This window comes from Dendropsophus ebraccatus, chromosome 10, assembly GCF_027789765.1.
Source record: "Dendropsophus ebraccatus isolate aDenEbr1 chromosome 10, aDenEbr1.pat, whole genome shotgun sequence".
Lineage (NCBI taxonomy): Eukaryota > Metazoa > Chordata > Amphibia > Anura > Hylidae > Dendropsophus > Dendropsophus ebraccatus.
The window spans coordinates 11,140,668-11,160,877 of NC_091463.1; the positions used below are offsets into that span (position 1 = coordinate 11,140,668).

General features: G+C 44.1%; 1 protein-coding gene across 1 annotated transcript; it reads right to left on the reverse strand.

Annotated features, from left to right (window-relative positions):
* Positions 1-4,860: 4,860 nt before the first annotated feature.
* LOC138766356 (extracellular calcium-sensing receptor-like) lies at positions 4,861-19,734 on the reverse strand. Its single transcript, XM_069943932.1, has 7 exons — positions 19,601-19,734; positions 14,257-14,472; positions 13,400-13,688; positions 11,512-12,345; positions 8,276-8,488; positions 7,038-7,173; positions 4,861-5,759 (listed from the first exon to the last, which is right to left on the reverse strand). Exons 1-7 carry the CDS (start codon positions 19,732-19,734, stop codon positions 4,861-4,863), a joined length of 2,721 nt encoding a protein of 906 aa, XP_069800033.1.
* Positions 19,735-20,210: the final 476 nt, after the last annotated feature.

Sequence of the window (20,210 nt, forward strand, 5' to 3'; positions counted from 1 at the left end):
AAGAAAAAAAAAGTGTTATTATTAGTAAAAAAAAAAAAACCTTCCCAATAAAAGTTTGAATCACCCCTCTTTTCCCATTTTATAAATAAAAAGAAATAAATAAACAAACATGTTCGGTATTGCCGCGTGCGTAATCGCCCGAACTATTAGTTTATCACATTCCTGATCTCGCACGGTAAACAGCGTAAGCACAAGAAAATCCCAAAGTGCAAGTTTGCGCATTTTTTGGTCGCATCAAATCCAGAAAAATTGTAATAAAAAGTGATCAAAAAGTCGTATATGCGCAGTCAAGGTACCGATAGAAAGAACACATCATGGCGCAAACAATGACACCTAACACAGCCCCATAGACCAAAGTGCTATAAGCCTGGGAATAGAGCGATTTTAAGGAACATATATTTAGTAACAATGGTTTGAATTTTTTACAAGCCATCACATAATATAAAAGTCACAGTGTATAATAGATATAGGGGTCGGCACTATACAATTCATGGATTAGCCCCATATGTCACAAAAATGCTCTGTGAATAACAGTCGCTATAGGTGGTGCATTACTCCAGTGAGAACAAGGTAGCTATTGTCCATAAACATGAAAGAAAGAATTCTGGGTGCACTCACCAATCTGTAGCAAAAAACGTAGTATCTTTATTCAAAGCATGTGCTTAAAATCATGGTTCCTGCAGGCGGAGGACGCCAAACACCCTCCACTGATGATTACAGCTGCTTCTTCAGATCCCGCCCCTTCAGTCACATCACTTCATATATGCATGGGTCATGACGTGTCAGAAGTAGGGCGTCACAATACATACTAAAAACAAAGAATATATAGGAAAATTATATATACAACATATGTATGCGTTTATAAGAACATACTAAGGTCAATACGGTCATTTAGACCTATATGTCCCTGCGCATTTGTAGCTAGTACCCAGCGCGCTTCGCATTGTAGTAACTTTTTATTCGTGTCTCCTCCCCCTTTGCATTGTACGAGCTGCAGCCCCATGAATTTTAAGTCTTTTACATTGCCTCCATGTTTTTGATTTACATGTTCAATTAGCCGTGGGGCTCTTTGTCCTGTGCGTAAAGATCTAAGATGCTCACTGAATCGTTTATTCATGGGGCGTATGCTTTTCCCTATGTAGTACATGCCACAAGTGCATATTATGGCATACACTACATATTTTGTTTTGCAACACATCATATCTTGTATATTGCGAGTGTATCCCCCCAAATTTACTTGTTTACATTGTTTAAAAAAGCGGCACCATTTGCACTTGCCACATTTGTGATTACCATATAATGTTTTATCTAACCAATTGGCAGATGTAAATGTATTATTCTTAATTTCCCGGTGCAGAACTGAATATGCATGTGGTCTCATAATGGAGAAGGGAGAAAGACACAACCAGACACCTCAACAAAAGTATTGGGCATAAAGAAACCCAACATGCTCGAGCGTTCTCTGATCTGCTCTCAGGAAAGTGTCAGGAGGCCAGCAGAAACATTAAATGGTTGCCCAATCCATCGGAAATCACTGACTTTAATGTTTATGTCCATTATTATTGGTGGGATTAGTAAACGGACAGATGACACATGGATAACATGATAATGGACTCACTTGTCTCAGTGGAAATCATTGACTCTGGGCACAGAACGCAGTCATAACAGCAGACGGGTTGACCTCTCCGGGGCTTTTTCCAGTATCTGGTAACTGGAATAATATATGATAGTGTCTTTAATATATTTTTTAAATTATTTTAGAATGTGAAATATAGAAAATGTACAGTAAGTTACCTGTCCTCCAGCCTGGAAGATGGCGCTGTCATTGACTGAGAGCTTGTGATCTAAGTAATCATTGTATTGTGATTATTATTATTATAATATATATATATATATATATAAATATGTTATTATTATTATATATAATCAATATATTGTTCTATGTGTCCTCCTTGCCTGACGTCACACTACGTCTGCAGAGGAGCGGGACTGGTTGCTGGGGGCCCGCCGATCGCGCACCCGCCAACCAGCCAGCTGTTTTATTTTTTTTGTCTGGCTGTGGCCGGGGCCTCACCACCCCCGGTCGAGAGGCATCAAGTGTACTCTTGATGGTGAGGGGTGAGTGAGAGCAGGCCTAGCCAGTTAGCTGTCAGCACCCGGGTTCATGTCTACTACATATCCCAGCCCCTGGACTCACTCCAATTTTTGGATGGGCTCACTTGCTTCCTCACTCACTTGTAATGGCTCTCTGTGTGCCGAATGCCATGCAGTGTCTGGCCTAGTTTTGGGGAGCCTCACTAGGTGTGCCTGCCCTTGCCTCCATTTTGCTGGCCTTAACTGGCATCCATGTTGACTACTGCTGGGCCTTTACTGGCATCCATGTTGACTACTGCTGGGCCTTTACTGGTATCCATACTGGAAGGCTGACTGGCTACCGCTTCTACCTTGTTCACTCTGTCCTCACCACTGTGCTGTGTCAGGCTGAATTTTTGGGTGGTTCATGATAAGCTACCTCTGTTTTAATGGTTCCCTGTGTTCTCAATGCCATGCTGTGTCAGGCTGAGTTTTTATGTGGTCTCTATGCCTACCTCTGTTTTAACCAGGTTGTTGCACAGAATTAGGCATAATGGTGCCATTAGGCAGCCTCAGAGGCATGCATACATGCTGCCCCTGCTGTTTCCTGTCCATTTCCGTTGTGTTTTCATGAATTTCTGAGGTTGACAGGTTTTCACACAACCTTACCTCTACCGAACTTGGGTCCCCTCAAAAAATGCTCGAGTCTCCCATGGACTTCAATGGGGTTTGTTACTCGAAACGAGCACCCGAGCATTTTAGTACTTGCTCATCACTACTCATGATCCTTGTCTGTGAAAGACTCTAGTTACCTAGTGTTTCTTGAACTAGCTATTCCCTCTGACTTGAACTCCTGATTACCTGACTTTTGGCTTTGTACTTATATTGACCGTCTGTTACCAACTAGGACCTCTATTCCCTTTTTGTGTGTTAGTCTTGTCTCTGTTTTGTGTTTCCACTTGGATCAGGTTAGGGATCGACGCCCAGTTGTCCGCAGCCATCTTAGGACTGTCGAGGCAAGCAGGCAGGGACAGCTGGGGCGGGTGTCAGTTCTAGGGCTGCACCTGTCTGTTGTCCTCCCAGACCCCTCTACCTGACAGATCCCTGGCGTAGGAAAGGTTAAGCGCAGGTGACAATTACCCCACCTTTGGGCTTAGCACTACATATTTAACAAAATGAATGCACCAACAACTGCAACAGTTGAGTATAGAAACCAGGTGTTGTTTTGAACGTTCTATTAAGGAAGTCAGATTTAATAGAGGAAAGTCCTTCCATCTAATAGTTGAAAGCATCTACTAAGATTGTTTCTTGATCCCTGGATAGTTCAGTGGATTTGGGGTTGGCTGAAGGATAGATATCAGAGGGTTGTTGGTAATGGTGTATATTCCGAGCAGAGACTGGTTACAAGTGGTGTGCCACAAGGGTCTGTTCTGGGTCCTATTCTTTTTCTTTTTAATATGTTTGTAAGTAACATAGGAGAAGGGTTGGTAGGTAAAGTTTGTCTGTTTGCTGACGACACAAAAGTGTGCAATAGGGTTGATATTCCTGGAGGTGTCAGTAATATGGAAAACGATTTAGCTTTGCTAGATAAGTGGTCCAAACAGTGGAAATTGAAGTTCAACATTTCCAAATGTAAAATAATGCACTTGGGGAGGAGGAATCCTCTATCCGAGTATCACATCGGCAGTACTGTGTTGAAAAAGACTTCAGAAGAGAAGGATTTAGGGGTAGTGATATCAGACAGCCTTAAAATGAGTCACCAGTGCAACCAGGCGGTGGGGAAAGCAAATCGTATGCTGGGGTGTATAGCTAGAGGTATAACCAGTAGGAAGAGGGAGATTGTGATCCCGCTGTATAGAGCTCTGGTGAGGCCACATCTGGAATACTGTGTCCAGTTCTGGAGACCTCATCTAAAAAAGGACATTGATAAAATTGAACGGGTCCAAAGACGGGCTACAAAAATAGTGGAGGGTGTGAGGCATAAACTATATCAGGAAAGACTTAAAGATTTGAATCTGTATAGTCTGGAGGAACTAAGGGAAAGGGGGGGTCAGGATTGAAACCTTTAAGTATGTTAAAGGACTAAATAAGGTTCAGGAGGGAAGTGTTTTTAGTAAAAAACTGAGCTCAAAAACAAGAGGACACAGTCAGAGGTTAGTTGGGGGAAAGATCAGAAGCAATATGAAAAAATATTATTTTACTGAAAGAGTAGCAGATACCTGGAACAAACTTCCAGCAGAGGTGGTTGGTAAATCTACAATAACAGAATTTAAACACGCATGGGATAGACATATATCTATCCTAAGATAATAAGAAAGAAAATACTAAAAGGGCAGACTAGATGGACCCAGTGGTCTTTTTCTGCTGACAATCTTCTATGTTTCTATCTTCTATTTGGAGGACTCTCCGGGTTCATGTACAAATAGATTCTCCACTGATTTCAAAGTACACCATGTTGTACTCCAGAGGCGCTGCAGAAGAGGTGAACACTGGCGGCCAACAGGGAACCTTCTAACAGAACTGTTCAAATGGCACAACCCCTTGTGACTGGAATGGTTACATGGGTCCATTGCTCTATTTTTCCCTTGTACTTTACAGTTTTCTATTATCGAACAACTATGAATACTCATACTCATCTGTTTCTTTAATATATTATTATTTGTCCTTATATTTTATGTCAGATTATACTGGTGTGGGACAAAGCATGGCAGACACAGGAGAAAGGAGTTTGTCTGGTGCATCTAGTTTTAAATTGAGATTTAATAGTGGGAGGCCCTCCATTAAATATTATCCCTTTGACATTAAATACTGTTTTGTGTTCATCGACGGCCTCAGGAGGATTATATAACATTTTGGGCCAAATATACAGCACAGAAGCCCAAAACTAGACAATAATATAGCAAAAATCTCAACAGCTACAATGTATTTGCCCTTAGTACTGAGATAGGCCGGGATGAAGGTTGACCAGACGCTAAGGAAGGTCAACATACTGAAGGTAATGTACTTGGCCTCGTTGAAGCTGTCTGGTAAGTTCCTGGCTAAAAAGGCAACAACAAAACTTATTGTAGCCAAGAAGGCCAAGTATCCTATAGTGCAGTAGAACATGACAACCCATCCCTCATTGCACTCCAAGAGGATAACACCAAGTAGGACGCCATAATTACGTTCTAGATACGGAGTGAACTCTATCTGCCACACCAGAATAATAAGTACTTGGACACTGGTGGACATAGACACAACGAGGATGGCTGTCTTGGAACCGATCCACACCCTGAGGTTACTTCCAGGTTTGGTGGCTTTGAAAGCAATGACTACTATGATGGTTTTGGCTAAAATGCAGGAAATACATAGAGAAAATATAAACCCAAAGAGCGATTGTCTAACGGAGCAGGTCAGCTTGACTGGGCAACCGATGAATACAAAGGAGCAGAGGAAACACAACATTAGGGACAGCAGGAGGACGTAGCTGAGGTTACGGTTGTTGGCTTTCACCACTGTGGTATTTCGAAACCTAATGAATACAATAAGCACCATCATAGTGGTGATGGAGAACGTTATGGATAATGATGCCAGTACTAGTCCCAAAGGCTCAGCATAGGAGAGGAACTCCACAACTTTCGGGGCACATTTGGTCCTATTTCTGTTTGGCCACAAATCTTGTGGACAACTGAAACATTGAGCAGAATCTGAAAGATAATGAGAAATTCAAGAACATTAGTCAAGAACAAGGACACATTAGTAGTATGTTAAAAAAAAATGGGTTGCTTTATGCTGTCTGCAGCCAATACTCATCTTTAGTATCAAGTATAAGAGTTATCTCTGATGTCATTACTTTAACCTCACAGTAAATAGACATCATATCCTGTCTAACCGATGACAGCTGCTGGTCCTGTTATGATTCCAATTGTAGCCCCCACCTCCCTTAAAGGACAACTCCCTCGGGACCCTCCCCCCCAAAAAAAACACAGACACCATACTCACCATCCCTCCGGTGACGATCGCCACTTGATTCGCCCACCGTCCGCCTCTCCGTCGCCGCCGTCCGCCGTCCAGCGATGTCTCTGACTTCCGGGTCCTGGGGATGGAAAAGGCTGCCAGTGCGCTTGCGCACCGGCTGCCTTTTCATTGGCTGTAGCGCATCACATGGCTTCCAGCAACCTCAGCCAATCAGGGCTGAGCAAGCTGGAAGCCATGTGATGCGCTCCAGCCTATGAAAAGGCTGCTGGTGCACATGCGCACCAATTCACTTTCTATGAAGACGCCGAAGAGGAAGAAGACCCGGACCACCCCCGCCTCTGACGTCGTCATCACCAGATGCCGGCTAGGAGAGGAGGACAGTGACGATCGTAATGTATACATTCTTTAACTTCTGGGGTGGGGGGGGGGGGGGTCGGGGTCCGAAAGCGGGGTCAGACCGGTTATTTAACCACATTACAAAGTTATATAACTTTGTAATGTGTGTTAAATAAGCTAAAAAAAAAATTTCGTGGGAGTTGTCTTTTAAGCAATGCAATCAATGAGTGGTGGTCAGTTTTCATGGAGCCAGGGGCTTCCTGATGGTCTCTGTGTCTGCGTCTATGTTAGATCTACCAATATGATCAACACAATAATACATTGAAGTACATAAGTACTGCGGTGTACTGTATAAGCCATTAAGAAACCACATATGTACTCCCATAAAAAGATACAAAAGCCCTATAAAAAAAACATTCAAAATACTTTGGGGGAAATTTATTAAATTGGTGTTCAGTAGAGTTAGCCCAGTTGCCCCTAGCAACCAATCAGATTCCACCTTTTATTCCTCACAGATTCTTTGGAAATGAAAGTAGGAATCTGATTGGTTGCTAGGGGCAACTGAGCCAGTTCTACTTTACACCATGTTTGATAAATCCCCCCCCTTTACCTCTTTAGTTTTTCAAGTAAAAAAATCTAAACATACAAACATTACCATGGAAAAGTTTTACTCTTCGCCTTCAGCATCAGGGCTTCCTTTACTTTATGAAGAAGTTTGGCAGGGAGGTTGTCCCACCATCTCAGAGAACCAAGCAGACAGGGCAGCTTCTGCCATGAGGCGGAATGAGGCGGCAGAATCTCGGGTCCCTGGGGGACAGCATGACTTACCTGAATTACAGGGCCCGGCAATCTGTGCACCTGCTGGCTCCCCCCTACCCCACAACACATGTGCGGCAGGCAGGAGCCGTGATGGGTAAGCCTCCTCTCATAGCTGCGGGCAGTTCTCCCGGCTATGACACAGAAGCAGCGGTGAGTTACTGGCACTAACCTGACAAATTGTCCTGGTCCCCGGAACAGCTCTGCACATCACTCACATTACTGCTCTTCGCACCTATTTGCGCAAATTCATCAGACTGCAATAATGTAAGTGATGTGCAGATGAGGCCGCTCAGAAGCCATCGGGGTCCCACAAACTCTACTTATCTACCTGCAAGGACCTGAAATGACCTTCCCAATGATGTCATCAGGTCTGTGCAGACAGTATACGGAAGATAGCATGTAAATAAGGAGGTAATAGTGAAACGGTAGGGGATGGGAAACAAGTATATATGGGGGGGGGGGCAATATAGGGGGACCATTATATGTAAAACAAGGAAACAGTTGGCCATAGGAGGCTCTATATTAGTGGCTCTTGGATGGTGGAGAAAAATGCCAACAATGTAAATTGCCTGTGTGCTTAGGGGTTAATAAAATCGTGCAATGCTTCATTTCTCCAGTGTTGGCGCTGCAGTGGAATTGAGCACTTGCTGACCAATTTATACAACTGATTACTAAGGTACCAAGCAGTGCCACATCCAGACTATTGTTGGAGATCCCTTCCATCACACAGATATTGTCCCAAGCAGATGGCGTCTCTTATGCTGCCCCTGTGTTTTGCTCCCATAGACACGTGCCTATACATTAGACATAACCCTACATTTTTAGCTGGTGGGATTAGAGAACAGACAGATAACGCATGAACATATAATAATGGACTCACTTGTCTCAGTGGAAATCATTGACTCTGGGCACAGAACACAGTCATAACAGCAGACGGGTTGACCTCTCCGGGGCATTTTCCAGTGTCCTGGAGGACAAACGTCACTGCAGACCGATACTGGTGACTGGAATAATAAGTCAAAGTATCTTTGAGATTTTTTTTATGTTATTTTATATTTCTAGCATGTTAAATGTAAGTAATTTAAGTTACCTGTCCTCCAGCCCAGACGATGGCGCTGTCATTGATTGAAAGTTTTTCATCTAAGTAATCGTTAAAGATCCCAACTTTCGAAAATTGCCGCCTGTTGTCCTCAAGATGCCAATTCATCATGTCAAAGTGCCCGTAAATGTCCCCATTGGCATCAAATGACACGTCTTCTTCGGCCGTATTCACAAAGTGAACCCTTCTCAGGTAATGAAGAAGCTGGTATTGGATAAATGGATGTATATTTAAGTCAAGAAGTGCAACAAAGGCTCATAAATTCTGATAAATTACTGAGATAAAATATTGTGATCTGAAAATCTATTTTACAGTACCATGTTGGGGGACGGGGGTTGAAATGTATGAGGCAGGTATATAGATCTCTATGGCCTTATCTGTATCTCTTCCCTTTTGTAGGAAGACAACAAGCTCATTCAAGCCTTACATAGGGGCGGATTAAATGTTTCCTGGGCCCCGCGCTGTGCACCCAACTTTTTCACCCCATTGTACACTGACTTAGGACCCAAGAGTGACGAGCTTGCTCACATTAGTGCACCCTCTCTGCATCCCCCGTTCAGTAGTTGGTTCCCTATGTAGGGTAGGTTCCCGTATAGAAGATGGTGCAATCTGTCTATTCCCCATATAGTAGATGGCCCTCTGTGTAGGTTCCCTTATAGTAGATAGCCTCCTGTGTAGTTCCCTTTTTGTAGATGGCCCCTGTGTAGTCTCCCTTTAGCATATGGCTCCTGTGTAGCTCCCTTTTAGTAGAAGTGTGGTGTCCTACCCGGGGGTTACTGTTATATACACCCTTTGTAAAAGTCTGTACTTATTGTACTTGTGTGGTGATGAAAATAGTATTAGAGTTTTGCCACTGGATGTCACTGTATTGTATATGTGTATTTGGAAGCTGAAGTGTATAAAGGGTTACTGTTTCTTTGTATGACACATGGATCTGCAGATCAATGGAAATCTGTTCGTCTTCTCTCCTATCAGCTCTCTCTTTGCTTCTTCTATTGCACTCTTTACCCACTCACAGCGCACGTTAGATGCCCTCGGAGAAGGAAGTCACATGGGTGTAGGAAGTGTAAGGGTCTTTCGTGGTGGACATCGTAGAGGAAGGCCGCAAGCTAGATAGCTCTCTACAGTGGTCCTATCTGGGCCCTGGCCCTCTGCCAGGTCCCCTACCCAAGTCAGTCTTAGCTAGAACCTCGTATGGGTAGGAAGCAAGACACAGCTCACAGTTTCTTCTCAGCAATGCTACACAACACTATGCAGTGCTAAACCTTCACAAGAGGGGACAAGTCAGAGACAACCTCAACCCACGCCGTGGACTAGGAGAGTCATAGAGCAGGACAGTATCCACAGACAGCAATAAGCTAGGAACTTATCCGTATAGAGCAAAGTGCATTAAGCCTATGAACTCTATCTAGTATTCCGCTCATCCCAGGTAACAAGGTCTGGGGCCTTGTGTCACCCACTAGGACTATTCAGCCAAATCTAGTGGGCATTAGGTGGTGTGAAGGCTAACAAAAGTTTAGTACACAGGCACAAGTATTCTTCTTCTTCTAAGTAGTTATCTACCTCATCCTCCAACATCCCGGCAGAGTACAGTACTACTTGGGTTGAGACTCTCATGACATCCTCCTCTCTGCTACTCTGCTTCTCTGTATTACTTAGTATGTTACTCAGTCGGCACGACTGTATCCTACACTGTATTTCTACTGCAGATTTGTTTGCTGTATTGTCAAGTATTTGTCTGGAACTATTGTCAAGTGTATTATCAAGTGCTTTATCAAGAGAAACCTCATCATTGTGTAACCTTGCCTCAAGCACGTACTTTCTAAGTAAAACAAGCTTATTTAAGACTCTGTGATCTTTTGCTTTCCATCGACACAGTATACTACACAGCCTTGGGACACTTCCCCTTTCTGTGGGTGGCAGTTCCAATAGTCCGGGAGGGTCACTATACCACTCTGGCCATCCGCGATCACACTAACACAAGGGACCCCGTAGCAACCCGGCAGGAGACTGACCACAGGGGAAAAAGGTACAACCGGCCTTGTAAAATAAAAGCAGGCGTGCCATCACACCTGTGTGCCTACTCGGCACTGGCGTCACAAAGTAGCACCCCAAGGTCCAGCTGTATCTCGGCCAACCACCACCGGAGTGAAGTCACACCTCACCACCTAGCAAGTGACCGGCAAATCCTCTGACACAACATCTACTGGGGGCTTCACCACAGAAGGCCCCCCTGTGTATCCCCCCCTCTTTAGCAGATGGTCCCCTTTGGAGTCCCAACTTTAGTAGATGGCCCCTATGTAGTCCCTCTTTAGTAGATAGCCCTGTTTAGTGGATGGCCCCCTATGTAGTTCCCCTTTAGTAGATGGCCCCCTATGTAGTTTCCCTTTAGTAGATGGCCCCCTATGTAGTTTTCCTTTAGTAGATGGCCCCCTATGTAGTTTCCCTTTAGTAGATGGCCCCCTATGTAGTTCCCCTTTAGTAGATGGCCCCCTATGTAGTTTCCCTTTAGTAGATGGCCCCCTATGTAGTCCCTCTTTAGTAGATAGCCCTGTTTAGTGGATGGCCCCTTATGTAGTTCCCCTTTAGTAGATGGCCCCCTATGTAGTTTCCCTTTAGTAGATGGCCCCCTATGTAGTTTCCCTTTAGTAGATGGCCCCCTATGTAGTCCACCCCTTTTGCTCATGGCTGTCTCTGCAGCTCCTCTAAGGTAGATAAATAAAAAGGAAAAAACAAGATTCACCTCCCACATGCTCCCCCTGTTGCTGCAGCTCTCTCAGCCTAGCTCTCCTCCTGTGTTATGGACGCTGCCTGCACCAGAAGTCGCAGACGCCTGTGAGGAGTGCCTACAGGTGTCTGTAACACTTGCTGCATGTGCAGAAAGAGAGAATAGGGCAGAACGGTGCCGAGAGAGCTGCAGTAATGAGGGAATGTGTGGGAGGCGAGTCTTGTTTTTGTTTTTAGATGGCCCTGCATACATACAGCTCAGGCTTTGTCTCTGTCTCAGGCTCTCAGCCTCCATACTGCTCATAGCACATGCAATGCCCTGCAACCACTTTTTATAATTTTCCTTGATCTTGCTGTTACTAGAGACAGAATTCCTCTAACAATAAGCAGGGGATAGCAGAATGCAGAAAAGTGAACTATATCTGCTTACCTTATAGAGTAAATTGTTGATGTTTTCTAGAATTTAGAGTTTAAAAAAAAACATCAGAAGAGTAATTTACCTGCCATGGTTGTAGGTCCTGTTTATTGGCACAAGATCCTCCATGGAAGGGTCCTTCACCAGGACTGCAGTGCAGTAGGTTGTGGAGAGCGTGAGCAATGGCATATACAGCATTGTGGGCCATGTACACAAATAGTGATGTTGGGTCATTGAGTTCGGCCACGTCACTGGTCACCACCTTCTCCAGTCCTGTACAAGTCACATTGACGTGACCTACATTTATGAAGTGGTTATTGACCTCAGCCTCTGGCCACTTGCAGGTAAACATCACCTCCCAAAAAGTTTCAACAAATATCATTCTTGGGTATTTACTAGGATGGAAAGTTTTTAGGTAGTTGGAAAAATTAGGTGAAATATTTCTACTTCTTGCAATTCCTATGGTCCCATTAAGTATGGTCCAAAACTGTTTGTCTATTGGAGGTATCGTGTACCAAGCTTCTGTACCTATCCAGACTTTTCTATTCATATTTTCTTGAAGGATCTCATGAAATAGTAAGAAAATTTCTGCAATAGTACAGTAGAGGATGACCACTCTGGCCGTAGCACGGCTGACAATTTCCATCGTCTTTGGGATTCTGTTGTGGATTGGATTAAAAGTGACTATTTCCAAAAATTCTATGCAAATTCCACTCTTGATGGCTTCTCTCCTGAACTCTACAACTCCTTGTATAAAGTAATCTGTTGAAGACACAACGACTCCTATCCACGTCCACCTAAATTTCTTGCACAGTTCTATCAAAGCTTGAGGCTGGCTCCTGGTACTTACAGTAGTCCGTGTAAATGATGGAAACTCAAATTTGCTACTCAAGGATGGTAGAGCGGCCATGTAACTGACCTGAAAAATATATATTACTGTGTTAGGCTGGGTTCACACTGCGTTTTTGCAATCGGTTTTTTTCATCCGTTTTTTGCAAAAAACGGATGAAAAAAACGGATGCATTTGTGTGCATCCGTTTTGATCCGTTTTTCCATTGACTTCCATTGTAAAAAAAAAATGGATCAAAACGGATCCGTTTTTTTTTTGACGGACACAAAAAGTCCGTTTCTTTTACAATGGAAGTCAATGAAAAAACGGGTCAAACCGGATGCACACAAATGCAAACGGAAAAAAAAAAAAACAGATTGCAAAAACGCAGTGTGAACCCAGCCCTACTTAAAGATACATGGGCAGAGACAGACTGACCTCTGATGTGGGTGAGGGATGAAACCAATGGGACTGGAGCATGCATCATCCTTTTGATAAAAAGAAAGAAAAAAAAAACAACAACGGGGTATTCAGTTGCGTTGGTGTGGGCACTGGGTGATCCTTAGCCAGTACCAGAGCTCGTTGGTTTTGTGATGACTAAAGTGATCTAGATAAAAACAGTATGTTTTACACTTTTCAGGCCTTCACTCTAACTCAAGGTCCCATCCTAATTGTTAATGGTAACATGGAATGGATAAAGAATTGAAGTAGTCACCTAGATTTGGCATATACCTGTAAAGAGACACTGTTGAAAGGGTTCTCCATATTGGACAGTTCTTTGAAACTTCATCTCATGATGTCTTGCTGCTAGGACCTCCAGTGAGGCATAACTTAAGACAAACGTTCAGTTCCCCTGCACTGACACCATAGCTGGAAATTAGGTATTTCATGTTGCTTACTGAAATTAAAGGGCCACCCCTATAAAGCATAGACCTAGCAGGTGATCTAGAGGTAGGCTGATGCTCTTTTTAGCTACCTGATAATCCCTGGCAGTTATGTGAAATAAGAAACTCCATCACTGAAAACTGTTTGGACCTCTGCCATGACCCTGGCTCATAGGACGACCCTTAATGCAACCCCCACAGTTTATATTATACAATAGTTTAAAAAAATTACGGAGATATGTCCGCCTACTTCCACCTACTTGAGGGAACCTCCATAGGCCGAGCACCCTCGCCATAGCTACCGATGACGTTGAAACATCTCCAATGATCGCAGGTACAATGGGCTCGGATCCACACTTGTAATTTGGGGTTTGGTTTCCATTACTTGACATAGACTGAAAAACTGCCTGAACAGAAGCTGATTCAGAGAAGCAAGAGTCAAACATCTGGAACCCCAGCGTGATGTTGGGTAGAAGATCCGGGTTGTCATTCACTTCCTCGACAGCAAAAATTAAAGCCAGAATGGACTTGTATGAATCGGTGTTGAACCTGAAATACATAAATTTTCTGTTATCATGTAGTCATCATATTTCTGGACATACAAGTAGCATGTGCTTGTGATTTATGGGGAGATTTATCAGTACTGGCATACTCATACACTAGTATTAAATAGAGCCGACCCCCATGCAGTCTGATGGATTTACTAAGAGGCGCATGTGTAGTGCCACGATAAAAGACATCTCTATTAAATCGTAAGTGACAACCGTGTTACAGGTAGAGCCTAAACTTATGCCTCTCTGCCCCCTGGTAGCCACAAGGTTAGTAGGCTTCAAAAGGTTTAATGTCTCTATTCTGCTCCCTATCACTCCATATGTACAGTGTTACATTGAGCACAGAAGGAAAACCCTTCCAGGGTAAAGAGAAGGCACAATAGGTGGAAACTTCAAAGCAAAAGCAGAAACAAGAATAGCAGACTAGGTGGAGGTGTAAGGGCCTCTCAGCCATAGTGTCCTGGGTGGAGTCACTATAATGGGAGGCCCAATATGATTTTCTATAGGATTCTTCTTCGTCTTCTATATACAACAGTCATTGAGTAAAAAAAAAAACCTGGACTCACCAGTCACATGGACGTAGAGGTGGCTGTTTAGAGAAGGTGGCGACTGGTTGAGTATATGATGCCCTAAAAGCATTGATCAAACCCAGTGTGATATCTCCTTTCTCAGTGTAATCGGCCATAGCTCGGATGGAGAGAGAACAGCCGGACGTGGATGTCCCAAAAGATCGGAACGTCAGAGTCATAACATAGAGGTGAAAATAGAGACGCATTTTGGACCTGGCAAGACAAACATGGTCAACATTCACAGATATCAAGAAGATGGAGGCTGCCGGGACACTGCTGGGAGTAGACTGGAGATTATTATACCTCATAGTGGTGCTGGCGCTTGATGCTCCCTGGAAAAACTCTATACTACAAGCAAGATGCTGAAAACCAACACAGATCGGACCTGAACCCAAAGCTTGACCACAATTCAGGGATGTTTAAAAGGTCAGTATGAAGTGAGAGCTGACTACAGAGACATAGACCCTGGTGGAATTGGCTCTATAGTCTATGGGGTTGTCTTCTGCAGGACCCCTGGATCTCATTACTGGAGCACAGCCTGGAGCACCCAGATACATCTCTGCTAATATACCTGAATGTACTATGTATTTATTCCTGTACATACAGTATGACAGGTAATATCTTCTCACAGGCTTTACTTTTCCGTTCCTGCCTGACATATTCTTTTTTTCTTGGCTTTCTTATGATTCGACCCTAAAATAATAACACTAAAGCGTAACTATCATTCCTGGTGACTTTTCAGGATGTGCAGTCCTGTGTATGTATATGAGGAGCAGGACTACTACTGGGCATTCTATCACGCCTATAAGCCATGTGTTGGTAATATTGACCACTATTGGAGCTTTCGTTATGGTATGAATCGGTGGTCAAAAACAGATGTGTAGACGACCACATTGAAATTAATGGGACAGAAAAAAACTGATGTGTGGGTGAGGCCTAACATGTGAATCCGGCGTTTTTTCTGGCCAGAAAGTCTGCAGGTTTGGGCAGGCTGTTTCTCGGCTCTCCCTGCTTCCTAGACTGTTTTACCTTAAGGACCCCATACATTATCAATAACTGTCGGCTAAATGGTCGTTCAGCTGTCAGTTGTCCTTTCTTCCTGCCATTTGTCCTCCCCTTACACGGGAACATTCGGCATGGCTGAGGGTTCCTGCATTCTTTATGAGGAGGGATAAGAGGTGAGGGCACTCTCACTGTGGCTTATCTTTCCCAAAATAAAAGAGTTGGACGGTGATTTTCCATCATGTCCGACCCCTGTCGCCACCAACATCATCTATATGTGGTTGCTCGGGAGAGCCCCATACACCTTAGATTGACGGCCGAAAAGGCTGCAAGCGGTGGGTTCAGCTGTCTTAAGTCTACGCTGTATGGGGACCTTTAACAATGAAGAGATAAGATGAGAAGGGGAAGGTGAGAGGCTTGTGAGTCCAGAAGGAAGCTCTTTTGCCTAATAAAATCTATGAGAGTTTTTTTTAAAAATATTCGCTTTTACTATTGATTTCTGCACAGTTGTTTGAGATAAAAGGTTACACTTTAAAACCTTACTGTCACCTAAAGTGTCACTGTCGTTTAAATTTTTTTTTTGCAGAAATCAATAGTACAGGCGATTTTAAGAAACTTTGAAGTCGGGTTTATTAGCGGAAAATTCCATTTTTAATCATGAAAAAGCAGTTTGAAGCTCTTCCCCCTGTCTTCATTGTTCTCTATGGAGACGGGAGGGGTTGAGGGAGATGAGGCACCAAAACAGGACAACAAAGAGTTAATTTACAGCTACATCACCAGGCTATCTCCTCTGAGGTCAGCACTGACCTCTCTGACCTCTGAATACCAGCTTTCACACAGTTTCTGATGTGTTATCCTTTGTTCTCTGCTGCCGACTAATCTCTCTTTCCTCCTCCCCCTCCCCTCTCCATAGAACAGACAGGGCCCGACTGATGTAAACCAGTCGAGATTTCCTGATAATGAGCAGTGAATGAGAAAGAGGAGGGGAGGGGGGGGGGGACCTGGGGAAAGTCTTTTTGAATGCAGATAGAGCCATATTTGCCTAATAAACCCAATTACAAAGTTTCTTAAAATCGCCCGTACTAATGATTTCTGCAAAAAAAATGAACTGACAGTGACACTTTAAAAAAATAAATAAATAAATGTCGCAGACATATGAAATATCGAGATCTGGGTGGTCAAATACACACGGATCGCTACATAAAGACATAAAGAACTTACTTCATACAGTCAGGGGAGCCCAGAGTGCAACCAGTGAAACTTTGATACACTTTGCCCATAGGGCGATACAGAGCGATTTATAGGATCTAAGGTCAGTAGGGAAAGATCATCGACCCCCTCGAGGAATTTTCCACCATATACTTAATATTCAGCATTATAATCTCCAACATATAATTATGTCATTCAGTGTAATTGCTTAGAATGTGATGTTGATCGCAAATAATATTGCTGACACTAAGCTGGCGCCCGAGACTAAAGATTGTTGAATTAAACCCCCACCCCCAATAAAAGACAAAATCTATCTGGCCTCTAAATAAAAATGTATATTTTTTAGAAAAATACATTTGTTTAATTTTTTTTAATAAATGGTAAACACAGAAAGTGATCATTTGTTCATCAAATAACATGGTATAATATGTTTTTTTTTACAAATACATAAACTTCCTGGTAGAAATGATGTATTGGGCAATGTACTGGTGACTGGCAAACATGACACGATGCACAATTTGCCCAGTTGACAGAATCTGAGAGAGGACACATCTCTAGACTGAGAGCAGGATGGTCAGCATGGACATACTGCATCCTCCCCCCCCCCCTTCCTGCTGGTGTGATGGCGTGGCACCCACGGAGGGCCATTGTCAGACTATACAGTGCTACAGCGCCGTCCCAGGATTACAGGACCATTCAGTTGTGTGTGCACCTTTAAGATGCACATGCAATTGTATGAGCGCAGGCGGCCAGGACTTCAGGTACAGGCAGTGTCTCTAACACATGCTGCCTGTGCTGAAAGAGAGGAGAGCCGCTCATAGCTGGAAATCAGCCGCAATAGCATTGAGGGAGCGTGTGAAAGGTTAGTTGTTTTTGTTTTTTTCATTCAGCCCTTTACTAGGGGGCTGCAAAGGTGATGGGGTCTTGGTGTCTTGGGCTTATATACTATAGGGGACTGCATGGGGGGCTTAGCTACTATAGGGACTGCATGGGAGCTTATCTACTATAGGGACTGCATGGGGGCTTATCTATTTTAGGGGACTGCATAAGAAGGATTATCTACTATAGGGCACTGTAGGGGGGCTTATGTACTATAGGGGACTGCATAAGGGGGATAATCTACTATAGGGGCTTATCTACTATAGGGGACTGCATTAAGGGCTTTCCTACTATAAAGGACTGTAGGGGGGGCTTATCTGCTATTAGGGATTGCATGGAGGAGGGTGGCATCTACTATATGTAGTCCGCTCAGAGGGGGACTGCACAGTGGAGGCTAGTACTATAAGGGGGCTGCACAGAGGGCGCCAGATACTTTATGGGAATGCATAGAGTGGGCCAGTTGCTATATGGAGACTTCACAGAGGGAGATATCTACTGTATGGGGGTTGCAAAGAGGGAGCCATCTACTATATGGGGGCTGCATAGAGGGGGTCATGAACTATTTGGAGGTTACACAGAGGGGCCTATTACTATATAGGGGATGCACTGAGGGAGCTATGTCCTGTAGGGGCTGCATGTAGTAGTAGTAGTGCCAGAGTTTGTTGTGTTAAGTATTTATGCTCAGATATTGCACGGCTGTAGGAACCATAGGGTTACTGTTTATTTGTGTGTCACATGGATCTGTATGCCAATAAGCGTTCTTTCTTTTTTTCTTGCCTATCTCTCTCTTTACTTCTCACATACGCACTCCTCATCCTCTCACAGCACACCTTACAGGGGCTGTAGGAAGGAAGTCATGGGTAGAGGAAGTGTAGTTGTTTTTTGTTGTTGGACACTGTAGAGGAAGGACTCAAGTCAAGGCACTCTCTACAGCAGTCCAGTTTGGCCCTGGCTCCTGCTAGGTCCCCAGTCCGCTGAACACCTTTTCTTCTAAAGTAACCTCACTCAACACTATGCAGTGTTAGACCTTCACTAGAATGGACAAGTCAGGGATCATCTCAGCCCACGTTGTGGACAAGGAGAGACACAGTGCAGGACAGTATCCATAAAGAAAGTAAAGGAACTGATCCGGATAGAGCAAAGTTGCTAGAAGCCTATGAACTCCATCTCACATCGCGGGTGTAAGCAGGGAACTCTCAGCATTTCGCTCATCCCAGGTAACAAGGTCTAAAGCTTGTGTCACCCTTTAGGACGGGTCACTCAACACTTGGGCACTAGGTGGTGCAAAGACCAAAGAGTCAAAACACAGGCACAAGTATTCTCTATCTCTTCTCAAGTATTCTTCTACATCTACCTCCGAAGTTCCGGCAGAGGACAGTACGACATTGAGTGGGGACTCTCCCAACATTCTCCTCTCTACTTCTCTGATGTACTCTTCTACTTCTAAGCACGCAACCCAGTCAGCACAACTGTATCACTCTCTACTTGCAATACAAATCTAGATCTTAAAGTATTAAGTGTCTTATCAAGTGTAAAGTATTATATCAAAGCAAAGCTGCTGCCTGCTGCCTGCTTCCAGTATCTTCAGAGTAAACAAGACTTTATTTATGCTAAAGAGACTCTTTAATTCCTCGTCAAGCACCAACACAGTATACACACACTCCTTGGGTTATCTCCCCTTTCTGTGGGTGGCAGTACCAATAATCCGGGTGGGTCACTATTCCACTCTGGACCACCGTGATAAATACCCAAGGGACCCCGCAACAACCCGGCAGTTCACTGTCCACAGGGGAACAAGGTATAACCGGCCCTTTAAAATAAAAGCAGGTGTGCCACCATACCTGTGTGCCCAACTGGCACTGGCATCACGACATTACATCACTGGGCACGGTTATATCTCGGCCAACCACCATAGAGCTGGCGTCAGGCTTAAACATCTGGCAAGTGACCGTCCGCACCTCCTCCACACCACCGGAGGGGTGCACCACACACATATTCCATATACCAGGCTGTTTGGGAACTAATTTTTTCCCACTATGATCTATAGTTTTTATTGCTACCATACTGGTATAGATGGGAATCTTAAAAGGTAATCTGTCACTAGGTGTCAGGAATGTGCCTTTGCGCTCCTCAGCTAGGGGCATGCAGTGCACAAAGCACTGAATCTTGTGTGAACAGGGCTCGGTTTATCTCGGTTATCTGTTCAGCCCCACCCGCTTTGCCTCTCAGTCTCTGGCAACGATAGAGTTACTCTGCCAGCTTGATTCCTGCAGCTGAACAGTGTGGTGTTTCCCTTGACAGGCAGGTGTCTTTACCAGTTAGGGTCTTTGTGGATCCCCAATGGGGATCTAGACTGGGCTCCTGGTCCTCATAAGTAGTAAGCATGGCCAGCAGCTAGTTGCTGGCTAATAGAGCAATCTAGGCTAAGCGTACTCTCTGATATCTGCTGTGTGTATCTCTGACCCTTGCCTGTTTCCTCTCTATCCTGTCTGCTGCCTGCCCTGACTTATAGCCTGTTCTCGTTTACCCAACTTGTCTACCGATTTCGTACTTTTGCTGCCCGCCGTTACCGACCCGGATTGTTGACCTAGGATTTATTGTGTTTGTTTGTCTGTTGCTTTTCTGTGTTTCACCCTATTGAGTATAGGGACTGCCATTGTGGTTGTCCGCAGTCACCTAGGACTGTCTTGTGGCAATTAGGCAGGGACAGTGAACAGGGTCAGCTTAGAGCTCACTGTTCATGTCTTGTTAGACTGCCTTTTTCCATACTCCATGCTGACACTAGGTTTATTCTGCCTTAAATGAGGGCAGCAAAAACTAGGGATAGAAATGCTGAACAGATTGGTGTATTACTTACCTCA